We start from the raw sequence: 21,010 nt of genomic DNA on the forward strand, positions 1-21,010 counted from the left end.
TTTGATGTTTATTCATTTTTTGAGAGAGCATGAGTGGGGAGGGGCAGAGAGCGCGACACAGAATCCGAAGCAGGCTCCAGGCTCTGAGCTGTCCGCACAGAGCCGGACTTGGGGCTCGAGCTCACGGACCGCAAGATCATGATCTGAGCCGAAGTTGGACGCTTAACCGCTGAGCTGTCCAGTGGCATCAAACACACACTGTCGTGCACCCACCCTCCATCCGTCTCCAGAACTTTCCATCTCCCCAGACTGAGACCCTGTCCCCATGAAGCACGGACTCCCCACCCCTGGCTCCCACCATCCACTCTCTGCCTCTGTGGACGGGACTCCTCTGGGGACCCCTGTGCGTGGGGTCACGCGGGACGTGTCCTTCTGTGCCTGGCTCCTGTCACCGTGCACAGTGGCCTCCAGGTTCATCCACGTGGTGGCAGGCGGCAGGACGTCCTTCCTCGCCGAGGCTGGACGATCATTTTATGGATGAGCCACTTTCTTCGGTGGACACTCGGGTTATTTCCACGTCTCAGTGACTGGGAATCATGCTGAAGGGGACCTGTGTGTGCAAACATCAGGCTGAGAGCCTGCTTTCCGTTCTAGTGACTACAGACTGCACCAGCAATCGCCAGATCACGGTAGTTCTACATTTAGCTTTTTGAAGAACCACCAACCCGTTTCCACAGCGGCCGCCCCGTTTCACACTCCCACCGGCCGCGTCCAAGGCGTTCAGTCTGTGCACGGCCTCCTCCAGCTTTCCGCACTTGCTCATCAGTGGGATAGGCCTTGGAGGCTGTGGCACCAGACACAGCAGGGAAGCCGGATGGGGAACAATGATGACGTGAGAGGAGGGCACCCCAGGCACGGGGCACAGCCCATGCAAACGTCCTGGGGCAGCACTGGGCTCACGTGTCGGAGGAACAGTGAGAAGGCCCGCGTGGCTGCAGCAGAGTGGGTGAGGGGGAGAGAGGGAGGAGGAGGGGAGGGCAGGAAGGGGCAGGGGCAGGTCTGCAGGGCCTTGAGAGCCTCAGGAGGACTAGGGCTTTCCCCCCAGAGAGGTGGGCCTCCCGGAGGGCTGCGGGGGCATGAGGAGGGCCAGACCTGACTCGGGTGCTCACGGGCGCCCTCCGATGGCCGCCATGGGGAGGACGGACTTGGAGGGATGAAGGCCCGAGCCGGGGATCCACGGCGGAGGGGACTGCTCTGGTCCCCGCGGGCGTGATGGGGGCTGCACCAGGTGGGGGCAGAGGATGGGGCAGGGTCCAGGAAGTGAGGCGGGGAGGAGAAGGCCCCGCGACGCAGCCGGCGCACCTGGACGTCATGCCCGCCGCGTCCAGCAGGTGCCGCTCTCGAGCTCTCCGGCCTTCCCGCACACCGGCAGGCTCCGACGCGCGTTTTTCCGCGCGAGGGCCTCTCCTCCTCCTCTCATGGGGAAACCAAGGCACGGAGTGGCCAGTTCCTTGCCCTGACGGTAGGCCAGCGCTCGCCAGCCATGGGCGCCAGCCGCGGCCGGTCCAGCGAGGCGCGGACACGAACTAAATGAAAACACACGATCTTTGTTTAAAAAAAAAAGGGGGGGGGGGGAATTTCAAGACGGAAAACCTGCAGAACCGGGTTGCTACGCCCACGAAGCCTGCCCCACTGACCTGTCGACGGCAACCTGGGGCTGTGAATGATGCCGCTGTGAACACAGGTACGCAAGTGCCTGGATCGTGCTTGCCATTCGCCTGGATATAAAACTAGCAGTGAAATCGCGGCAGGAAGACTTTCTCGTCTTCTCCAAAGAAATGATCAGTTAAAAACTTGGTTATCCCAGCATTGACTTCGGGCCTTTGCCGGGGGCTGGGCAGGACCTGAGGTGTGGCCAAGGGCCGGCGGGGACAGCCGTGGCCCTCAGCGGCCAGTACTCCCGGCAGCCGAGGACTGGGAGGTACTCGGGAACGATGTACAGATCGTATTCTTGTTAGGCACAAAGGACGCTTGTAAAACCAGAGACGCGTCAAGGCGCGCGCCGTTCAGGAAACAGGAGACGGGAGGGAACGGACGCAGCTCCGTGGCGCATGCGCCGTGGCCAAAGCCAGTCCCTGGGAAACCCCTTCTAAGCCACCGTTCCCCAGTTAGGTTTCTCTCCGCGCAAGGTCGCCCCTACGGTCACCAGCGGCCTGGGCCACATGTCCACCGCTGCCCCGCTCGCTGCAGCCCCAGGCTGAAATTTAACCGGGCGCCCGTCAGCGGTCCAGGGTGGCTAGCGCGGCCTGGGGACCGTGGTTAGTGACACTGTACCGCACAGGTGAACGTGGATGAGAGGGGATCTTAGAAGCCTTCATCCCGGGAAAACAAAATGTCCCCTAACGAGACCCCTCGTGTGATGGTTTCACGATGGGCACAAATATCCGATCGTCACGTTGTACATCTGAAACGAACGCAAAATTATATGCCTGCTTAAACTAGATAAGCGTTGGGGCGCCTGGGTGGCTCAGTCCGTTGAACGGCTGACTCTTGATCTCTGCTCATGCTCAGGTCATGATCCGGGTGTCGCCTCTCCCTTCTGCCCATCCCCCCGCTCGTGATCAATCTCTCTCTCTCTCTCTCTCTCAAAAAAAAAAAAAAAAAAAAAAAATATATATATATATATATATATAATAAAATAAATAAATGAAAAGACTGCCATCTCTCGACTGAATTGTCATTGTATTTACCAAAAATCACATCACCATATTGATCCGAGTCTATGCGGTCGATGGTGGTATTTAGATCTTCTATATTCTTGGGGCGCCTGGGTGGCGCAGTCGGTTGAGCGTCCGACTTCAGCCAGGTCACGATCTCGCGGTCCGTGAGTTCGAGCCCCGCGTCGGGCTCTGTGCTGACGGCTCAGAGCCTGGAGCCTGTTTCCGATTCTGTGTCTCCCTCTCTCTCTGCCCCTCCCCCGTTCATGCTCTGTCTCTCTCTGTCCCAAAAATAAATAAACATTGAAAAAAAATTAAAAAAAAAAAGATCTTCTATATTCTTGCTAAGACTCTGCCCGCTTATTCTACTGATTACGGAGAGAGGGGTGTCAACGTTTGGGAGCAGATTTGTGGATCTGTGGATTTCTCCTTTCAGGCCTTTCATATTTTGCTTTTCTGTGCCTCGTGCATACACGCTCCGGTGGCCATGTCCTCTGTGAATTGATTCTCTAATGTAATGTCCCTCTTTGCTTCCTTGCTTTTTTTTTTTTTATTATATTTAAATTTAAGCTAGGTTTTTAAAATTTACTTATTTACATAACAGTTTCTAAAAATGTATTTATTTTTTTTAAAGAAACTAACACTTTAATTTTTTCATGTTTATTTTTTTTTTAATTTTTTTTTCAACGTTTTTTTATTTATTTTTGGGACAGAGAGAGACAGAGCATGAACGGGCGAGGGGCAGAGAGAGAGGGAGACACAGAATCGGAAACAGGCTCCAGGCTCCGAGCCATCAGCCCAGAGCACGACGCGGGGCTCGAACTCACGGACCGTGAGATCGTGACCTGGTTGAAGTCGGACGCTTAACCGACTGCACCACCCAGGCGCCCCTCATGTTTATTTTTGAGAGAGAGAGCGAGTGAGCAGGGGAGGGGCAGAGAGAGGGGGACCCCAGGCTCTGTGCTGACAGCAGAGACATCGATGTGGGGCTCAAACCCCCCAACCATGAGATCGTGACCTGAGCTGAAGTCAATGCTTAACCCATTGAGCCACCCAGCCGCCCCTAAAGTTATGTCTTTAAATTCAAGTCAGTTTTTTAAATTTATTTAAATTCAAGTTAGTTTTTAAAAATTTGTTTATTTAAATTCAAGTTAGTTTTTTAAAATTTATGTCTTTAAATTCAAGTTAGTTTTTTTAAATGTACTTATTTAAATTCAGCTTCCTTGTTTTTCTTTACAAATGTACAGCTCAATTAAGCTACCCTAAAATTTGTGTTTCCTTTTCTCCATTTGTGAACTTTATCTGAGGAGAGCTGTGCAAGATGAACTGTGGTGAGTCATTTCTATCTATCACTCAGTGTCACATCTGTGGGACACAGAGTGCTGCGTGTCCTTGTGGGTCATCAATCCTCACCGCCAGCTGTGGCCGCAGCATTCCTTTGGGTGAATATCGCACATCCGTTCTTTTGTTTGTCTTAAAAAAAGTGTTTTTTTTTAACATTTATTCATTTTTGAGGGTGAGAGAGACAGAGCATGAGTGAGGGAGGGACAGAGAGAGAGGGAGACACAGAATCCGAAGCAGGCTCCAGGCTCCGAGCTATCAGCACAGGGCCTGGCATGGGGCTCGAACTCATGGACCTTGAGATCACGACCTGAGCCGACATCAAGAGTCGGACGCTTAACCGACTCAGCCACCCAGGCTCCCCGAGAGATGACAGTCTTTTTAACAAATGATGCTGGGACAACTGGACATTCACATATAGAGGAAGAAGGAGAAGGAGGAGGAAAAGCAGGAGGGGGAGGGGAAGAGGAGGAGGGGGGAAGGAGGAGGAGGGGGAGGAGGAGGGAGAACATCTACTTTCATACGAGAAAGAACTCCGCGTGGTCGTAGCTCCAAATGTAACATGTAAAACAATAAAACTCCCAGAAGAGAAGATCGGAGAACATCTCCACCTCCTCGGGTTTGCCAAACAGTTCTCAGATAAAACACCGAAGACATAATCCATAAAGTTAAAAAAAATTTTGATTCATTGAACCAGCATCGAAATTTAAAACTTCTGCTGCAGGGAAGACACAATTAAGGGGACGGAAACCCGACCTACGGGCTGGGGGAAAAGCATTTGCAAACCACCCGCGCAATAAAGGACTTGCGCCCAGCCTGCCCAACGAATTTTCAAAACACGGTCATAAGAAAACAAGGCACTGAAAGGACGGCCGCTTCACCAAGAAGCACGCACGGATGTCGCGTGCACACACACGAGAGTGTTCAATGCCACTGGTCCCTCAGGGAGACACAGATGAAATCCATAAGGAGACACACATGTCTGAAAATGGCTAATACTAAAAATACAGACAATGCTAAGTGCTGGAGACGATACGGAGCAATTGGACCTCATTCATCGGTGGGGGGGGGGTGGCGTGGGGGGGGGGGGATGAAGACTGGGGTGGCCACTTGGGAAACCGATCGCAGTTCCTCACGAAGCCAAACAGTTACCCTGGCCCGGAGATCCCCCTGCTAGACATTTCTCCCCGAGAAATGAACACGGATGTTCGTCCGAACCCCGAACACGTGCGTGTGCGGCAGCACTGTTCGTGATCACTGCACCCTAGAAACAACCCCCGTGTGTTCTGTGGGTGAGCACTGCCGTGTGGGGCCCCACAACCGCTCAGCAGCCGGAAGGAACAGGTCCCCGGTGCACCCCCAGCTTGCAGAGGACAGATCTCAAATGCTCCGTGAAAGAAGCCAGTCTGAAAAGCTACCTAATACAGCATTCATTTGTGCGACCTCCAGAAAAGTACTTTAGAAATCATAGCAACAAAGATCAGTGGTTTCCGGGGACTGGGGACGAGGCGAGGGTCTGACGACGAAGGAGTCCCTGGAGGGAGTATTTCTAGGTGGTGGGAGCACATTCCGTCCTCTGTTCGGGTGATAATTTACATGGCTGTGTGCCTTTGTCAAAATCCCAGAACCGCACACCAAAGAAAGTGAACACGACGCCAGGTACATTTCAGAATGAAAACCAAGATAAGTCTGGGGGCGCCTGGGTGGCTCAGTGCAGTTAAGCATCCGACTTTGGCTCAGGTCATGATCTCACTGTTCAGGAGTTCGAGCCCCGCTTTGGGCTCTGCATTGACAATGCAGAGCCTGTGTGGAATCTTCTCTCTCTCTCTCTCTCCCTCTCTCTCTCTGCCCCTCGCTCACTTGTGCCCTTTCTCTCTTCAAAAGAGAGAAAGAAAGAAAGAAAGAAAGGAAGAAAGAAAAGATAAATCTTATTACCAAAAATTACTCCCCAAACATAGAGACACCGTAGGAGTGAGAGTATTGGGGACTGTTGGGCACCTCCCGGGGCTGGTGACATCTTCAGTTTTCACCTGGGTTCAGACCAAGTGTATGCAAGTTTCACAAGAATTTATTGGGTTATATATTCATGCTTTACACGGTGTGTGTGTGTGTGTGTGTGTGTGTCTTAAAAATATGCAAGAGCTCGCCCTGCTATTCCCGAATGAACTAAAACGTGACAGATTCCCGCTGGCGCCTGGCACGGGGTGGGGGGAGGGGCGACGCTAAGGGACCTGAAACGGAGACCTAGACCCCGGCCGCCGCCCCGCCCGCAGCCCGGGCCACTGGGGGGGGGATCGAGGACCCCGGCCGTTTGTTCCGAGGCCAATGGGCGGGAGCCACAGAAGACGTTAAGCTAGACCCCATGACACCTGGGTCCCGTCGTGGCGTGCTGGGGGCCTGGTGACCCTCAGGGTCCTGGGCCTGGTGCCCGCATCTGGACCCGGGTCTGTGACTCAGCCTGGCCTCCGGGTTTTTGCCAAGCTGGTTATTTCTGTTCTGCTGTTCCCCGGCTCTGTGTGGCTCAGACCTATTTCTGCTTTTCATCTGCCCGGAGGGTGGACAGTCACTTAGGCCTCCGGCTTTGGGGAGCACCTCTCCTCACAGCCATCCGGTTGCGGGTCGGGGTGGGGTGGTGAGCAGGGCAGCGCCTGCCAGCCCCAGTGACCCAATGGGGGCCCTTATCCAACTTCCCATCTGCTGTTCGTTATGAATCAACAGCAAAGAAAACCACACGTGTCTTGCGGGTCTTGCCGGTCTTGCCATGGGGGAGGGCTGACGGTTGCTGCTGTGTGACCCCAGGCACATCACTCACCCTCTCTGAGCCTTGCTGGTGCCATCCGAGAGGTGTCCCGAATTATGTGTATCTCCAGCGGGAGGGGTTTTCCAGAACTTTCTAGAGCCTTCTAGAACCTCTCAAAGCGGGGTTTCTACCGTCAAACACGGCAAAGATCTGCTGGATTGGAGACAACCCAAGACATCCCCTTTGGCTGTGAGTGCCCATCCAGAAAGCAGCCATGTGTCACCGTCCTATTTCTAGGGTCCCGGGGGCCCAGGGGGCAGGGGCAGGTGGCCCCATGGCCTTGTCGGGAAAGTCCCTGAACGGCACGTTCGACCCTCAAGGTCCCCCTGTGGCTAGGCTGCCTGTCCGACCCCCCCTCCTGGTGACCTTCCTTGACCCCTATTTAAAGCCCCAACCCAAGCACCCAGCGTGCCCTACCCCCTGCTCTGCTCCCTTTGTCGCTCGGAATGTACCATCATCCAACAGCCTTGAATGTTAAACAGGTATTTCCTTATCTGCGTCTCCATCTAGAATGTTAGGCTTAGTGTTGTCACTTTGCGCCCTGCTGTGCTCGGCACTGTCCCTGGCACACAGTGGGCACTCAGTCCTCGTCCGCAGGAAGAAGGAAGCCGCCTGGTCGGCGTTGAGAGCCTGGGGCCCTGTGGGCGACAGCAGACTCCGGGCCCTGTCTTGTTCTTCCGCCCGGCGCCCGGGCAACTCACTTCCTGGCCCTGTGCCTCAGTTTTGCATCTGCCCATTGGGGATCACGGGAAGTCGGGGCGACGTGCACCTGAGACGGCCCCTCCACGGGAGCCCCCTGGCTTCCGCCCGTGTTTTGGAAAAGATCCTCACTGGCCTTGCGACGACCTCTCGACCTCCCCTCACCGGCTCCTCCGCGGAGGGGAAGAAGGGGTGCGCCTGGGGCCCGCCTGGAGGCGGCGTCAGAGGCCCCAGGAGGATGGAGTCTGCCCGTTCTCCAGAATGAGGAAGGAGGGCCCGGTGGGGCGCTGCGGGGACGCTCGCTGCACCCTGTGGTTGGGCCTTTTCTCCCGGCACCCCGCCCTCCCCAGGGGGCACCCGCCCTCAACCAGTTTGGCAGGGCAGGCCGGGTCTGGAGATGGGCGGGGAGCCCTGAGCCTCCGCGCCTTCCTGGGCGCCTCCTCCCGCCCCCAGCCGCCCGCCGGACAACCAGGCCTCGCCGAGCCGGACGCCGGGCGCTCGAGGCCCGGGAGTCGGCGTCCCCGGGGAAGACCCCCCAAGAAGGGTGCGCGGTCCCCCCGGTACGCCCGACGGGCCGGTCCGGGCGGGGAGCCCTCCCCGGGGGCGGGGCCATGCCGCCTGCTGCCCGCTGAGGCCCCCACCATGGCCCGCTCGCTGACCTGGTGCTGCTGCCCCTGCTGCCTGACCGAGGATGAGAAGGCGGCGGCCCGGATCGACCAGGACATCAACAGGATCCTGCTGGAGCAGAAGAAAAGGGACCGCGGGGAGCTGAAGCTGCTGCTTCTGGGTGAGCGGGCGGGTGGGGTGCGCACGGGACGCCGCCGGGGACCCCACGGGGCCGGGAGAGCCGGACCCACTTGGGGGCGAGAAGGCTAAGGCCCAGAGAGACCGGGTCCTCGCCCCGACGTGTGGGCAGCGGGCGGCCGGGAGGGGCTTGTGCAGGGGGGGGCGGGGGCGCCCAGGCCCCGCGCGCCCTGCCGGCCTCTGCCCTGGCGTCAGGGGAAGGGGGCGACGAGCCCAGGCGTGCAGCCCGCCCCGGGGCCTCCCCGTCGTCCGCCGAGCGCCCGGCCCCCTGTCTGTCTGCCCCACGCCGGCCGCGGAGTCCCTGGGCCCGGGCGTTGCCCGCGGGCTGTGACCCACTGGCTCACGGATTCATTCATTCGAGAAGTATCGAGTAACTCTCCGGGCGGGCGCCGCAGCCAGGGAGATGGGCGATGTCCCTGCCTCCGGGGACCTCATCTTGCCGACAGGGAGACAGACGGCCCAGAAGCCAATAAGCGGAGAGAGAATTTCCGGCGGCAAGGAGAGTGAGGAGCAAAATAAACCAGGGTGGAAGGGAAGAGTGACGGGGGCGGCAGGTTGTAAGGCTCCAAGATTGTGGCCTCCCAAAGCGCAGAGTCTTGTCCCCAACGCGTGTCCACTCCCTCCACCCCTGGGGCCCTGCGGGCCTCCCCTCCGGAGGCCAGCCTCAGAGGGGCTCCTGGGACATCCTGAACCCTGGGGGGGGGGGGACACCAGGGAAGGTCTCAGGTGTCCGGAAGTCACATCTGCCTGCCCTGGGCCAGGAGGCTGGCCATCCGTATGGCGGCCTCACTCTTCCCTGGCTCCGAGGTAGGGGGGCCCTAGGGAGTGGAGAGGAGGGTGTAGAAGCCTGGGGCCCCCAAGACTGCACCTTAATTAGGGCCCTCCTGACTCTAGTCTTTTATGGAAAAGACATCCCCCCTCCCCCCATTTAGTTTTCCAAGGAACCTGGCATGGGGACAGTCTCAAGTCCAGCCGATGGCCCCGTGGCTGGCCCCTCAGACCCCAACTCCTGCAACTTCCTCCTGCGATCCTTTGGCACAGGCCCTTGCCTTCTTTGCTTTTTTCAATTATTTCATTTTCCTGAAGCTTCGGTAAAATCGTCAGTGAGGCTATCTGAGCCTGGAAGGTTTTAATTAAAAATTTAATTACTTGGGACGCCTGGGTGGCTCAGTCGGTTAAGCGTCCAGCTTCGGCGTCAGGCCCCGTGCTGACCGCTCGGAGCCCGGAGCCTGCTTCAGATTCTGTGCCTCCCTCTCTCTCTGCCCCTCCCCTGCTCATGCTCTGTCTCTCCCTGTCTCTCAAAAAATAAGTAAACATCGGGGCACCTGGGTGGCGCAGTCAGTTAAGCGTCCGACTTCAGCCAGGTCACGATCTCGCGGTCCGTGAGTTCAAGCCCCGCGTCGGGCTCTGGGCTGATGGCTCGGAGCCTGGAGCCTGTTTCCGATTCTGTGTCTCCCTCTCTCTCTGCCCCTCCCCCGTTCATGCTCTGTCTCTCTCTGTCCCAAAAATAAATAAAAAACGTTGAAAAAAAAATAAAAAAAAAATAAGTAAACATTAAAAAATTAAAAAAAAATAATTAAATTACTTGGGGCGCCTGGGTGGCTCAGTCAGTTGAGCGTCTGACTTCAGCTCAGGTCACGATCTCGTGGTTCATGAGTTCAAGCCCCACATCGGGCTCTCGGCTGTCAGTGTAGAGCCTGCTTTGGATCCTCTGTCCCCCTCTCTCTCTGCCCCTCCCCTGCTTGCATGCTGTCTCTCAAAAATAAATAAAATATATTTTTTTAAATTAAAGAATTTAATTACTGTAATTGCTAGCTCTATTTGACATCTTCAGACTAGGTAGGCTATTACAGGAAGAGGATGTATGATATATGATGTAGTATTGATCCCCTTTTATTTATTTTTTATTATTATTATTTTTTTTTAATTTTTTTTTTTCAACGTTTATTTATTTTTGGGACAGAGAGAGACAGAGCATGAACGGGGGAGGGGCAGAGAGAGAGGGAGACACAGAATCGGAAACAGGCTCCAGGCTCCGAGCCATCAGCCCGGAGCCCGACGCGGGGCTCGATCTCCCGGACTGCGAGATCGTGACCTGAGCTGAAGTCGGACGCTTAACCGACTGCGCCACCCAGGCGCCCCGATCCCCTTTTAATAATATTATTATTAGGGCTACTTAGGCTATCTGTTTTTTCTTGCGTCAGTTTTGGTTATCGATGTCTGTCAAAGAACTTGTCCCTTTCTTCGAAGCTGTCGAAGGTATGGGAATCAATCGTGTGCCCCACTCCCTCGTCCCGACGGACACGTGAAGCGTCCGTCTTTCATTCTGTTTGTCTGCTCGCTTCCTCTCGATCCACCCGGCACGGAGGTTTACCGATGCTGGCGACCTTTCCTTGCACGCCTCGAGTTTGTGTATCCGAACCTCAGGGCCTTTTCACTTGCTGTTCTCTCTGCCGGTGGCTCTCGGCATCACCCACGCCTCCGTGCGGCCGGTGCTGTCACTCAAGGCAACACAACTCGTGTGTCACCTCCGCAGAGAAGTCTTCCTGGATTCCCTGACCACAAAGGCGGCCCATCCTTCTCCTTCCTCCTTTCTTCAGGGCACGTACTGACGTTCTGTAGATTTGTTTAACTTGTTCTTTCCTGTCTGTCTCTCCAGTTACACGGAGGTGGGGACCGTGTCTTTCTTGTTCGTGCCTCTGTCCCCAGCATCCGGCCCAGGGAGCATAGTGAACCTGACAGAGAACAGATGCCCAGAGCATACTTTATGAATGAATAAGCGAATGAAGGAATCCTGTCTCTGGGGCGACTTCCCCTGGAGCTGCACCGCATCTTCCAGAGCTGGGAAGGTCCCCGGTGCCACGCCACGCTGACCACTGCCCAGCCCTCCCCACACCAGGAAGCCCCTTCTGCTGTGTGCGGTGGGGGCAGGGAGGTTGTTCATGTTCCCAAGCGCTGATGGTGGCCCTGTGGACCGCGCTGTGGACTGTGGTTTTGACCGCCCCCCCTACCCCCCAGCCCCAAGGGCTGCTTCCACACCTCTCTCCCTTCTTGAAAACAGGAATTGAAACCAAAAGTTATTTTTTCCTGGAGGTGGCTGGTCTTTTTGAGGAAGCAGGCTGAGGGGCCGGGAGTCTGTCCCTGACAGGAAGCGATTGGCGTGTTGGAGAATGGTGGCGGGGGGGGGGGGGTCAGAATGAAGCCATTAAAGGAGCCAGCTCTGTCCACAGAGCTTGAGGTGGATACCGCTCCTGTCCCCAGGTGGGAAACCGAGGCCCAGAGAGGCGAAGCGATTTGCCCGAGGTCACACAGCCAGGATCGGAACCTAGAATTCTGGTTCCGGAGCCCATGCATTCGACCTCCCTGTGAATGTGCCTCTGGAGAGAAAAGCCACAGCACCCCAGTGACAGATGGGGAAACTGAGGCCCAGGGAGGTGATGGGATTGGTCTGGGGTCGGCAGCCAGTCTGAGCCAGAGCTGGACCTAGAAGATGAACTTCTTGCCCTCCGGCATGTCCCCGTGGCCCCGTCTCCTGGAGCATCAGAGGTCTGGGGCGGCCTTCCGCCGTGGAAGCAGCCGCCAGGTTCCCCTTCCTCTCCACCCCCAGGAGGAAGCAGGCCCCAGCCCCATTTGCGGACTTTCCCGCAGCAGACCAGGAACCTGGGGCTGGAGAGGTTCCAGAATCCTCCGTGGCTCCAGGACAGTCACGGGCTGCAAAGAGAGGGTTCCACCCAGTGGAGTTTTCAGACTTTAGGTTGTGACCCAGTCGTGAGTCACAAAATCCATGCTGTGGGTGGCGACCAGGATTTTTTTGTTTTTCCTTTAACGACACAGGGGAGAAGAAAGTCAGCCGTTGCTCTGCGTGACCTTTGGTGGGTCCCCACATGTCTGGGGGAGACCCGAGGTCTGAGAGTTGAAAGGCTACCGGTTCTGTTCCAGTTTCCCATTCAGCATCTCGCATCACATGTCAGGCCCTTCCCCTCGGTTAACTTTTCAGTTTGAAATGCTTTCAGACCCGCTGAAAAGTTGGGCCCGGTTCTTCTGCAAACATTGGTGTTTTACCATATTTCCTCTCTTCTCCATCTCCCTCCCTCTCGCTCCTTTTTTTTTTTTTTTTTTTTGTAAGTTGACTTATTGATTTTGAGAGAGAGAGTGTGGGAGCAGGGGAGGGGCAGAGAGGGGGCGGGGAAGGGAGAGAGTCCCAAGCAGGCTCCGCGATGTCAGCGCAGAGCCTGACGCGGGGCTCGAACCCACGAACCACGAGATCGTGACCTGAGCTGAAACCGAGACTCGGACGCTTAACCGACTGAGCCACCAGGTGCCCCAGAGCAACTCATGTTCTTGGACCTCGAGTCCAGTGGACTTAACCACACCTGGCGTCACCCCAGGCCTGCCCTTTGTTGCCCACAGATATGTGGGGACACCGAGCTCCTGGGGGGGCACCCTCTCTTCTCTCCGCCTCCTCCACCCCCACTCTGCTCCCTCCGACTGTTTCCTCTTTCTGGGCTCCACCCCTTCCTTTCCTGCTGCTTCCTGTTCCTCCTTCCAGTCCCCCCTCCTGGGCCGGGAAGGACCCCATGCCAGGGTCCCCCAGGAGCTGGGCGGGGCAGGGAGCTGTGGGAGGAGCCTCCCGGTCCCACCCCTCCTGCCTGGCTATCACACCATTTTACAGATGGGGAAACGGAGGCGCACACACATACACACACACACACACACGCCAGGACTCAGGCAGCAGGGAGTCGAGCCTTCCTCTCTGAGCTTCCAGACCGGGACTACCGAAGATCTAAGTGTGATCGTCGCAAGCCCAGGGCTGGCTTTTCTGGGCGTGGGACCCGGGCAGTCCCGCAGTGCCCTGGGCTCAGAAGGGCCCCGGCGTCCACTTGGCCCCGTGAATCGTGTAGATGGCCCTGCAAGGACCCCTCTCCCCGCTCTGGTCCATCAGCGAAGCCTTCTCAGTCCGTCTCCCAAATATCTCTCGAATGTCTTCTTTCCACCGGGTCCAGCCCCCGTCGTCACTCACCTAGACCTCCACCCCGGACGCCCTGCCCCTGCTTTCACCCCCGCAGTCTGTCCTCCCTGCAGCGGCCACCGCAGAACACCTTCGAGGACCTGGGTCGGGTGCCCCACTCCCCATAGCCCTCCAGGGCTCCCACCTCCCTGGGGTGAAAGCCCGAGTCCTCCGCCTGGCCCCCAGCCCCCCCGCACCACCTGGCCTCCCCCCCCCCCCCACTCTGCTCCAGCCAAACAGCCTTTTTGCTGTTCCTCAGTATTTTCGGACTGAGGAACGGACACAAATGGCCGTGACTGCGTGCCAATAAAACTTTACTTAGGGACGCCGAGACAGGAATTCCATACCAGCTCCACATGTGATGAAATACTCGTGGTTTTTTTTTTTTAAATTCCTTTCAATCGTTTAAAAATGTCAAAACCACAAGGACAGAAATTATTTGAGCCGTGGAAGCTGTCGTACAAACTGAAAACCTGCCGGGCACGCGGACACAGGCTGCCGGCCGGCTGGCCCCTCGCGCCCTGGTTGGCTGACTCCCTCCCCCCCCCCCCCCCGGGGCCCCGACGGGGCGCTCGTTTACCCTCGCAGGCAGGCTCTGACAGCAGGGGAAACTGAGGCACGCAAGGGGAAGGCGCTCGCCCAGGGTTCCGGAGCGGGGTTGGAGCCCCGGAGGCCGGGGTGGTGGGTGGCGGGAGCCCCGGGGACTGAGCTGCTGGTGTCCCCCCCCCCCCCCCAGGCCCCGGCGAGAGCGGGAAGAGCACGTTCATCAAGCAGATGCGCATCATCCACGGGGCGGGCTACTCGGAGGAGGAGCGCAAGGGCTTCCGGCCCCTCATCTACCAGAACATCTTCGTGTCCATGCAGGCCATGATCGAGGCCATGGACTGGCTGCAGATTCCGTTCAGCAGGCCCGAGAGCAGGGTGAGCGAGCGGGGGGCTCGGGCCGGGGCCGCGTGCTGGTGGGCCTGTGGCACTGGGGGTGGGACCCGTCCCTTCCGACCCCCGGGCCCGGGCTGTGTCCGCTAGGACCCCCGGGGCAGGATGCGTGCCCTCTGACCCCAAAGCCCAACACATCTTCCCCTCACAACTTCCGGGGCAGGACCGCGTCCCCTCAGACTCCCCCACCCTGGTGGGACCATGTCCCCTTGGACCCTCCAGATCAAGACTATGTCCCCTCAGAACCACAGGTCTGGGCCGTGTCTCATAGAACCTTCCGTTCAGGGCCATGTCCCTTTGGACACCTGGGACAGGGCCGTGTTTCTTGGGTCCCCAGGTCTTGTTAACTCTACCCCAGGAGTTTCCGTGCATTCCAGGCGACTTGGCATCAGCTCCCCTCTCGTGCTGTCCTGTGGGCCCTGCGATGACAGGGGTGGCCTGGGTGTGGGGGGGGGGTCCCGAACCAGCACCCGCTTTGCTGTAGCATCGACCGGCGACAGAGTCCGGCTTCGGGGCGGGCAGCTCCGTGTGCACGTGTCACAGGAACACTTCCCACGCTCTCCACCCTCGTCACAAATGGTGGGGAGCACAGTGCAGTACGGTTCCCGGCAGGCCTCTCGCACGTGGTCCTCCTGAGGAACTAGAAGGTCATGGCCTCGAGTGGCAGATCCCCAGATCTCCCTGCCCCAGCCCCATGCCGCTGTCCGTGTCCATGAGTTTGCTTCTTCTGGAAGCCTCACGCAAGTGGGGTCATGCGGTATTCGTCCTTCTGTGCCTGGCTTATTTCACTTAACGTGATGTCCCCCAGATTCATTCGTGTCGTTACCTATTGCGGATTCCCCTTCCTTTTTTTAAGGCTCAGCAATAGCCGTGTGTGTGTGTGTGTGTGTGTGCGTGTGCGTGCGCGCGCACATGCACCACATTCTCTTGGTGGACATTTAGGTTGTTTCTGCGCCTTGGCTATTGTGACTCGTGCTGCAGTGAACACGGGATGTTAGTATCTTTTCTTTCGAGAGAGACAGACAGACAGAGCACAAGCAGGGGAGGAGCAGATAGCGGGAGACACAGAATCTGAACCGTCAGCACAGAGCCCGACGCGGGGCTCGAACTCACAAACCGTGAGATCATGACCTGAGCCAAAGTCGGATGCTTAACTGACTGAGCCACCCAGGCGCCCCTAGAATAGCGGTTCTAACTGAGATATAACCCACGTGCTGAAGAAGCCAGTTCACAAGCTCAGTGAAGCCATCACAACGTAAGTGCACGTGTGTAATCGCTGCCCAGGACGAGAGGCAGAACGTGTCCCCAGAGGCTCCTTCCCCAAATCACTACCCCCCAGGAGTAACCAGCAGCTATATTGGGGTTGCCTAGCTTTGAACTTCTCATACATGGAATTATACAGAACGTTCTCGCATGTCTGGCTTCTGACACTGCTCAGTATGTCTGTACTTCTTCCATCTTTGGGGGCATAGTTGTGGTTTGTTCATTTCTATCATATGTGTTTCATGAAGACCTACACGTCTCTGTTGGCTATCTATGTAGAAGTAGATTTGGATCATAAAGTAGATTAGATTAGGAGGAGACACCAGACCGTCTCCAAGCACTTGACTATTTCACACTCCTGCCAGCAGTACATGAAGAGTTCAGTTGCCACTCATCCTTGCCAACACTAGATGCCGTCGGCTCGTTTTAGCCATTCTGATGGGTTCTTGGAAGTATTTCATTGTGGTTCTGATTTGCATTTCCCTGATTAAGAAGGAGGCTGCACACCTCTTCACAGGTTTGTCGGACATTTGGATATTCCATTTTGTGAAACAACTGTTCAAATCTTTCGCCCATTTTTGTTTTTGGCTTTGTTTTTGCCTTTTTTTTTTCTTACTGATTTATAGCAGATTCTTTGTATGTTCTGGAGGAGAGCACTTTGTTGTGTATTTTGTAAATATTTTCTCCCCATCCATACCTTGCATCTTCATTGTTTTCACGGTGTCCGAATGAATAGCTCTTAATTTTAATGAAGTGCAGTATGTCAGTCTTCTGCTTACTGGTGTGTTGTTGGATTTTTGCTTTTTGTGTTTGTTTGTTTGTTTGTTTGTTTGTTTTTGGTAGCCAGCTTAAGAGATGTTTTCCCCCCTCAAGGTCATGATGAAATTCTCTATCGCTATCTTTAACTTTTTTTACTTACTTGTTTTTTAAAGCTTTATTTATTTATTCTTGAGAAAGCGGGAGAGAGAAAGCATGCTCATGGGAGCAGGGGAGGGGCAGAGAGAGAGGGAGAGAGAGAGAGAATCCCAAGCAGGCTCTGTGCTGTCAGCATGGAGCTGGACGCGGGGCTCGAACCCACGAACCGGGAGATCATGACCTGAGCTGAAACCAAGAGTAGGATGCTCAACCGACTGAGCCCCCCAGGTGCCCCTCTATTGCTGTCTTTTAAGTGGAGCTTTATTGTTTCAGATTTAGATTTACCTTGTACCTGGAATTGATTTCTGTGTAGGGTGTGATCATGTTTCTTTCCTTTTTTATCCTCCTGGTGCAGATATTCAATGGTGGCAGTGCCCCTTAACATTTTCCCTACCATACCACAGTCTCGTCTTTGTGATCAATCGGGTGTTCAGATGTGCCTGGATCTGTTAACGCTCGCTGTTCTGTTCTGTTGGTCAATTTCTCTGCCTTTGAGCGAACATCATTTCATGTTAGTGATTGTAGCTTCCTAATACGTAGTCTCGGAGCCTGCGGGTGGAAATCCTTCCACTTTGTCCTCCAGAATGGCGTCGGCTGCTCCGGGCCCTTTTACATTTCTACATTAAGTTTAGAATTATCTTGTCAGTGTTTACGCGCACACACGCCTTTCTGGGATTTTGGTAGAATTGCATGGAATCTGTAGATTAATTTGGGGAGAGTACTGGCAGCTTAAAAATGCTGAGTCTTTCAATCCACGGACACAGCATAGCCTTCCAATTATTTAGATCCTTTACATTTTTTCCTTAGCGGGACGTCTGGGTGGCTCAGTCGGTTAAACGTCCGACTTTGACTCAGGTCACGATCTCAAGGTTCGAGCCCCGCGTCGGGCTCTGTGTTGACAGTGCAGAGCCCCCTTTGTTGTTGTTGTTTTTTAATGTTTTCTTTTTTTCTTTCTTTATTTAGAGAGCATGAGCAGGGGAGGGGCAGAGAGAGAGAGAGAGAGAGGGAGAGAGAGAATCCCAAGCAGGCTCCATGCTGCCAGCACAGAGCCCGATGCGGGTATCGAACTCACAGACCGTGAGATCATGACCTGAGGTGAAATCAAGAGCCGGGCGCTTAACCGACTGAGCCACCCAGGTGCCCCGCAGAGCCTACTTTGGATCATCTCTCCCCCCCCCCCACCCCTCCTCCACTCGCAAGCGTGCACCCGCTCGCACAAATAAACATTTAGTAAACAAATTTTTTCTTCGTGATGTTTGTATATTTCAGCGTGGAGAGATTTCACGTGTGTTGTTAGATTTATTCCTAGGTATTTGATATCTTTTTTTTTTTTTTTTTTTTTGCTACTGTAAATGGGATTTAAATTCTTGAAAACGTCCACCAGTTGGTGGTTAATATATGGCCACACATCGGATGTGTGTCTGTTGATCTCGCCAAGGTAACTAGTTTATTCTGACAGCTCATCGCTAGACTGTGTTGGACTTTCTACGTGCAGTCATGCTCTCGGCGAGTAACCACCGTGTGACATACTCCTTTCCAAACCTGACGCCTTTCACTTCCTTTCCCTCTTGGGTGGCCCTGGCGAGGACCTCAGTAGAAGTGGTGGCCCTCGTCGTCACACTCCCAGGCACAGAGGCACACACACCCCCCCACGAGCATACAAGCACGTGCCCACACGGACACACGCACGCACATGCACAGGCCAAAGGAGGACAGGTGGAGGCAGGGAAGGGGCAGCACGAGGGGCCAGCGGGCGCACGGCTCTGGCTGCGTGTGCCTCGACCTCCCCGCGGGACCTGCACGCATTGTTTCATCACGCTACCTGTCTGTCGTGAGGGCACCTGTAGCGACTTGCCTCATGAGCGTCAAAGATGCAGAACTGATGTCCCTGTGCGTGCCTTCTCTGCTGCCCCTCTGCCCTCCATCTGGGGACAAAGGCGGGCGCGAAGGAAGGCGTGGAGGTGCGGCCGGGGGCGCGCCCCCCCGCCCCCCCGCCTTTGGGGGGGGTTCCGTCGCAGAGGGGCACAGTGGCTCGCGGGGATGTCTGACTCGCCCCGTCCCTCCCTCCCCAGCACCACGCCAGTCTGGTCATGAGCCAGGACCCCTACAAAGTGACCACTTTCGAGAAGAGCTGCGCCGTGGCCATGCAGTGGCTGTGGAGGGACGCCGGCATCCGGGCCTGTTATGAGCGTCGCCGGGAGTTTCACCTGCTGGATTCGGCCGTGTAGTGAGTGCGGGGCTCGGGGGCGGCAGGTGTGGGGCCCAGATACAGCCGGTGGCGAACTCGTCCCGGGACAGAAGGGGCCCAGGCTGGTTGGCTCCCACTGCGGGAGGTGCTGTGGATGGTCTTGCTCCCGGGTGACGTCGTTCCTGGGGAGACACAACTCCTGGGGTGACGTCGTTCCTGGGGGGACACAGCTCCTAGGGTGACGTCGTTCCTGGGGAGACACAGCTCCTGGGGTGACGTCGTTCCTGGGGAGACACAGCTCCTGGGGTGATGTTCCTGGGGGGACACAGCTCCTAGGGTGACGTCGTTCCTGGGGGGACAGTGCTCATCACCACGCAGTGACACCCCCTGGGCACGATGCTGGGCATTGAGGGTGATTTGACAGCTGCAGCCTGTTCCCAGGCCGTCACTTTTCTTGGGACAGTGCCACTCCTGGGGGTGACACCCCTCCCCCGGTAACACTGTTCTCGAGTGCACGCTGTCCTTGAAGTCCTGCTGTTCTGAGGGTGAGGCTGCTTCGCCCCGTGCTCCCTCAGCCTCAGGGTGATGCTCCCGGGCCACCTGCAGACCCAGAGGACCGGCCCCTCCCCAGCAGCTCCCCTCCCCGCACAGGGTCGTCTCTGGGCTTTGGAGGGGGTCTGAGAAACAAAGGGAGGCTGCGAGACTAGGCCTCAGGGCTCCTCACTCCACAGCTACCTGTCCCACCTGGAGCGCATCACTGAGGAGGACTACATCCCCACGGCACAGGACGTGCTCCGGAGCCGCATGCCCACCACCGGCATCAATGAGTACTGCTTCTCCGTGCAGAAGACCAACCTGCGGTGAGCCCACGGCCCGGAGCTGGGGAAAGCTTCCTGTAGGAGGGGGCAAAGGAACTGGGGCCCTGAAGGATGAATAGGAGTTTCCCAGTACCAGTCCTCAAGCGGCTTCCAGGCTGAAGGAGGCTGAGCTGGATCTAGACACCTGGAGTCCCCATGCAGTCAGGTGTGGGACCTGGAAGAGCCCGGAATGAGGCCACCAGAGGTCCAGGAGGGCAGGTCTTCCTGAAGGAGGGGACATTGGTATTGGGGCATTGAAGGTTGAATAGGAGTTCAGTCGGAGAACTCGAAGGGCTGCTGGGTAGGAGGGGACGGAGACTGTGTGGTCAGCGGTTTTCCAGAGGGATCGATTTGGGCCTGGGGAAGCTCAGGGGGTGATCCCCCCGATGGGGTGAGGCTGGAGGTCAGGGGACTCGGGAGTGGGTGGGAGCCATGATCCAGGCAGGAAGCGCTGGTAAGGGCCAGGGCAGTGGTCGCAGGGATGAGAGGTCGTAGAATGGGCAGGACCAGATGAGCCCAAGGATCAGAGAATCTGGGTGATGGGGTAAATGTCGGGTCACGGTGGTGGTGGCAGCGTGGGGGTGTTAGACTAGACAATGATGTCCTTTGGGGCACGTTGAGTCTGAGGGATCTGGGGCATCTGGGAGGTGGCTAGACACACACAGGCCTGAGCTGGAAGGCAGAGGCGTGAGTGGCCAGCGCAGCAAGGGGTCCAGGCAGAGTGACGGCCAGCGTCGAAGACTAAAGGTGAGGTCGGGAAGAGTATGCCGGGAAAAGCGACTTCTGGGATTGGCATTTAGAGGGTCATCAGTGACCTTAACAAGCTCCGTGTCTGTGGGCTGATGGCAGGGAGCTGTGGAGGGTGCGGGGTGAGGACTGGACACAGGGGTTGTGCTCACCTCACCCATACTGAGTCTCACACTGTCCTGAACTGATACCCCAAATGTGCTCCTCTGGCCTTTGCAATAGTCCTCACCAGGAAGGCTCATAATTTATCTGTTTGCCATCAGTCTCCTCCCCTGACGGAGAGCCCCACAAGGCTAGGGGCTGAGTTTGATTCCCCTGCTTTGCTAGTGATGATCAGCTCAAGATCAGAGTGGAAGTTAGTGAATGTGGGAGGAGAGTTGGAAAGATGGAAGGATAAATGAGTGGATGGATGGGTGAGTGTATGTATGTATAGGTGTGTGGAGGGTGGGTGGACAGGTGGGTGGATGGACGGAAGAGTATGTGGGTGGTTGGATGGATGGTTGGTTCAATGGTTGGATGGATGGATGGATCGATGGAAGAATATGTGGGCGGTTGGATGGATGGATGGTTCAATGGCTGGCTGGATGGATAGATGGATGGATGGATGGATGGATGGATGGATGGATGGATGGAATTGTATGTGGGTGGTTGGATGGATGGATGGATGGTTCAATGGTTGGATGGATGGATGGATGGATGGACGGACAGAAGAGTGTGTGGGTGGTTGGATGGATGGATGGTTCAATGTTTGGATGGATGGATAGATGGATGGATGGATGGATGGTTCAATGGTTG

General features: G+C 56.3%; 1 protein-coding gene across 1 annotated transcript in view; it reads left to right on the plus strand.

Moving 5' to 3' along the window:
* Positions 1-7,809: 7,809 nt before the first annotated feature.
* GNA15 (G protein subunit alpha 15) overlaps positions 7,810-21,010 on the plus strand; it is a 20,728-nt gene continuing 7,527 nt past the window's right edge. Inside the window, exons 1-4 of the mRNA XM_040461574.1 lie at positions 7,810-8,284; positions 14,046-14,230; positions 18,496-18,650; positions 19,343-19,471. Of these exons, the coding sequence (XP_040317508.1) occupies positions 8,140-8,284; positions 14,046-14,230; positions 18,496-18,650; positions 19,343-19,471 (614 nt within the window). The 5' untranslated portion in view covers positions 7,810-8,139. The remainder of the gene's footprint in view (positions 8,285-14,045; positions 14,231-18,495; positions 18,651-19,342; positions 19,472-21,010) is intronic.

Source organism: Herpailurus yagouaroundi, unplaced genomic scaffold (assembly GCF_014898765.1).
Source record: "Herpailurus yagouaroundi ecotype Mexico unplaced genomic scaffold, PumYag 295, whole genome shotgun sequence".
Taxonomy (NCBI): Eukaryota; Metazoa; Chordata; class Mammalia; order Carnivora; family Felidae; genus Herpailurus; species Herpailurus yagouaroundi.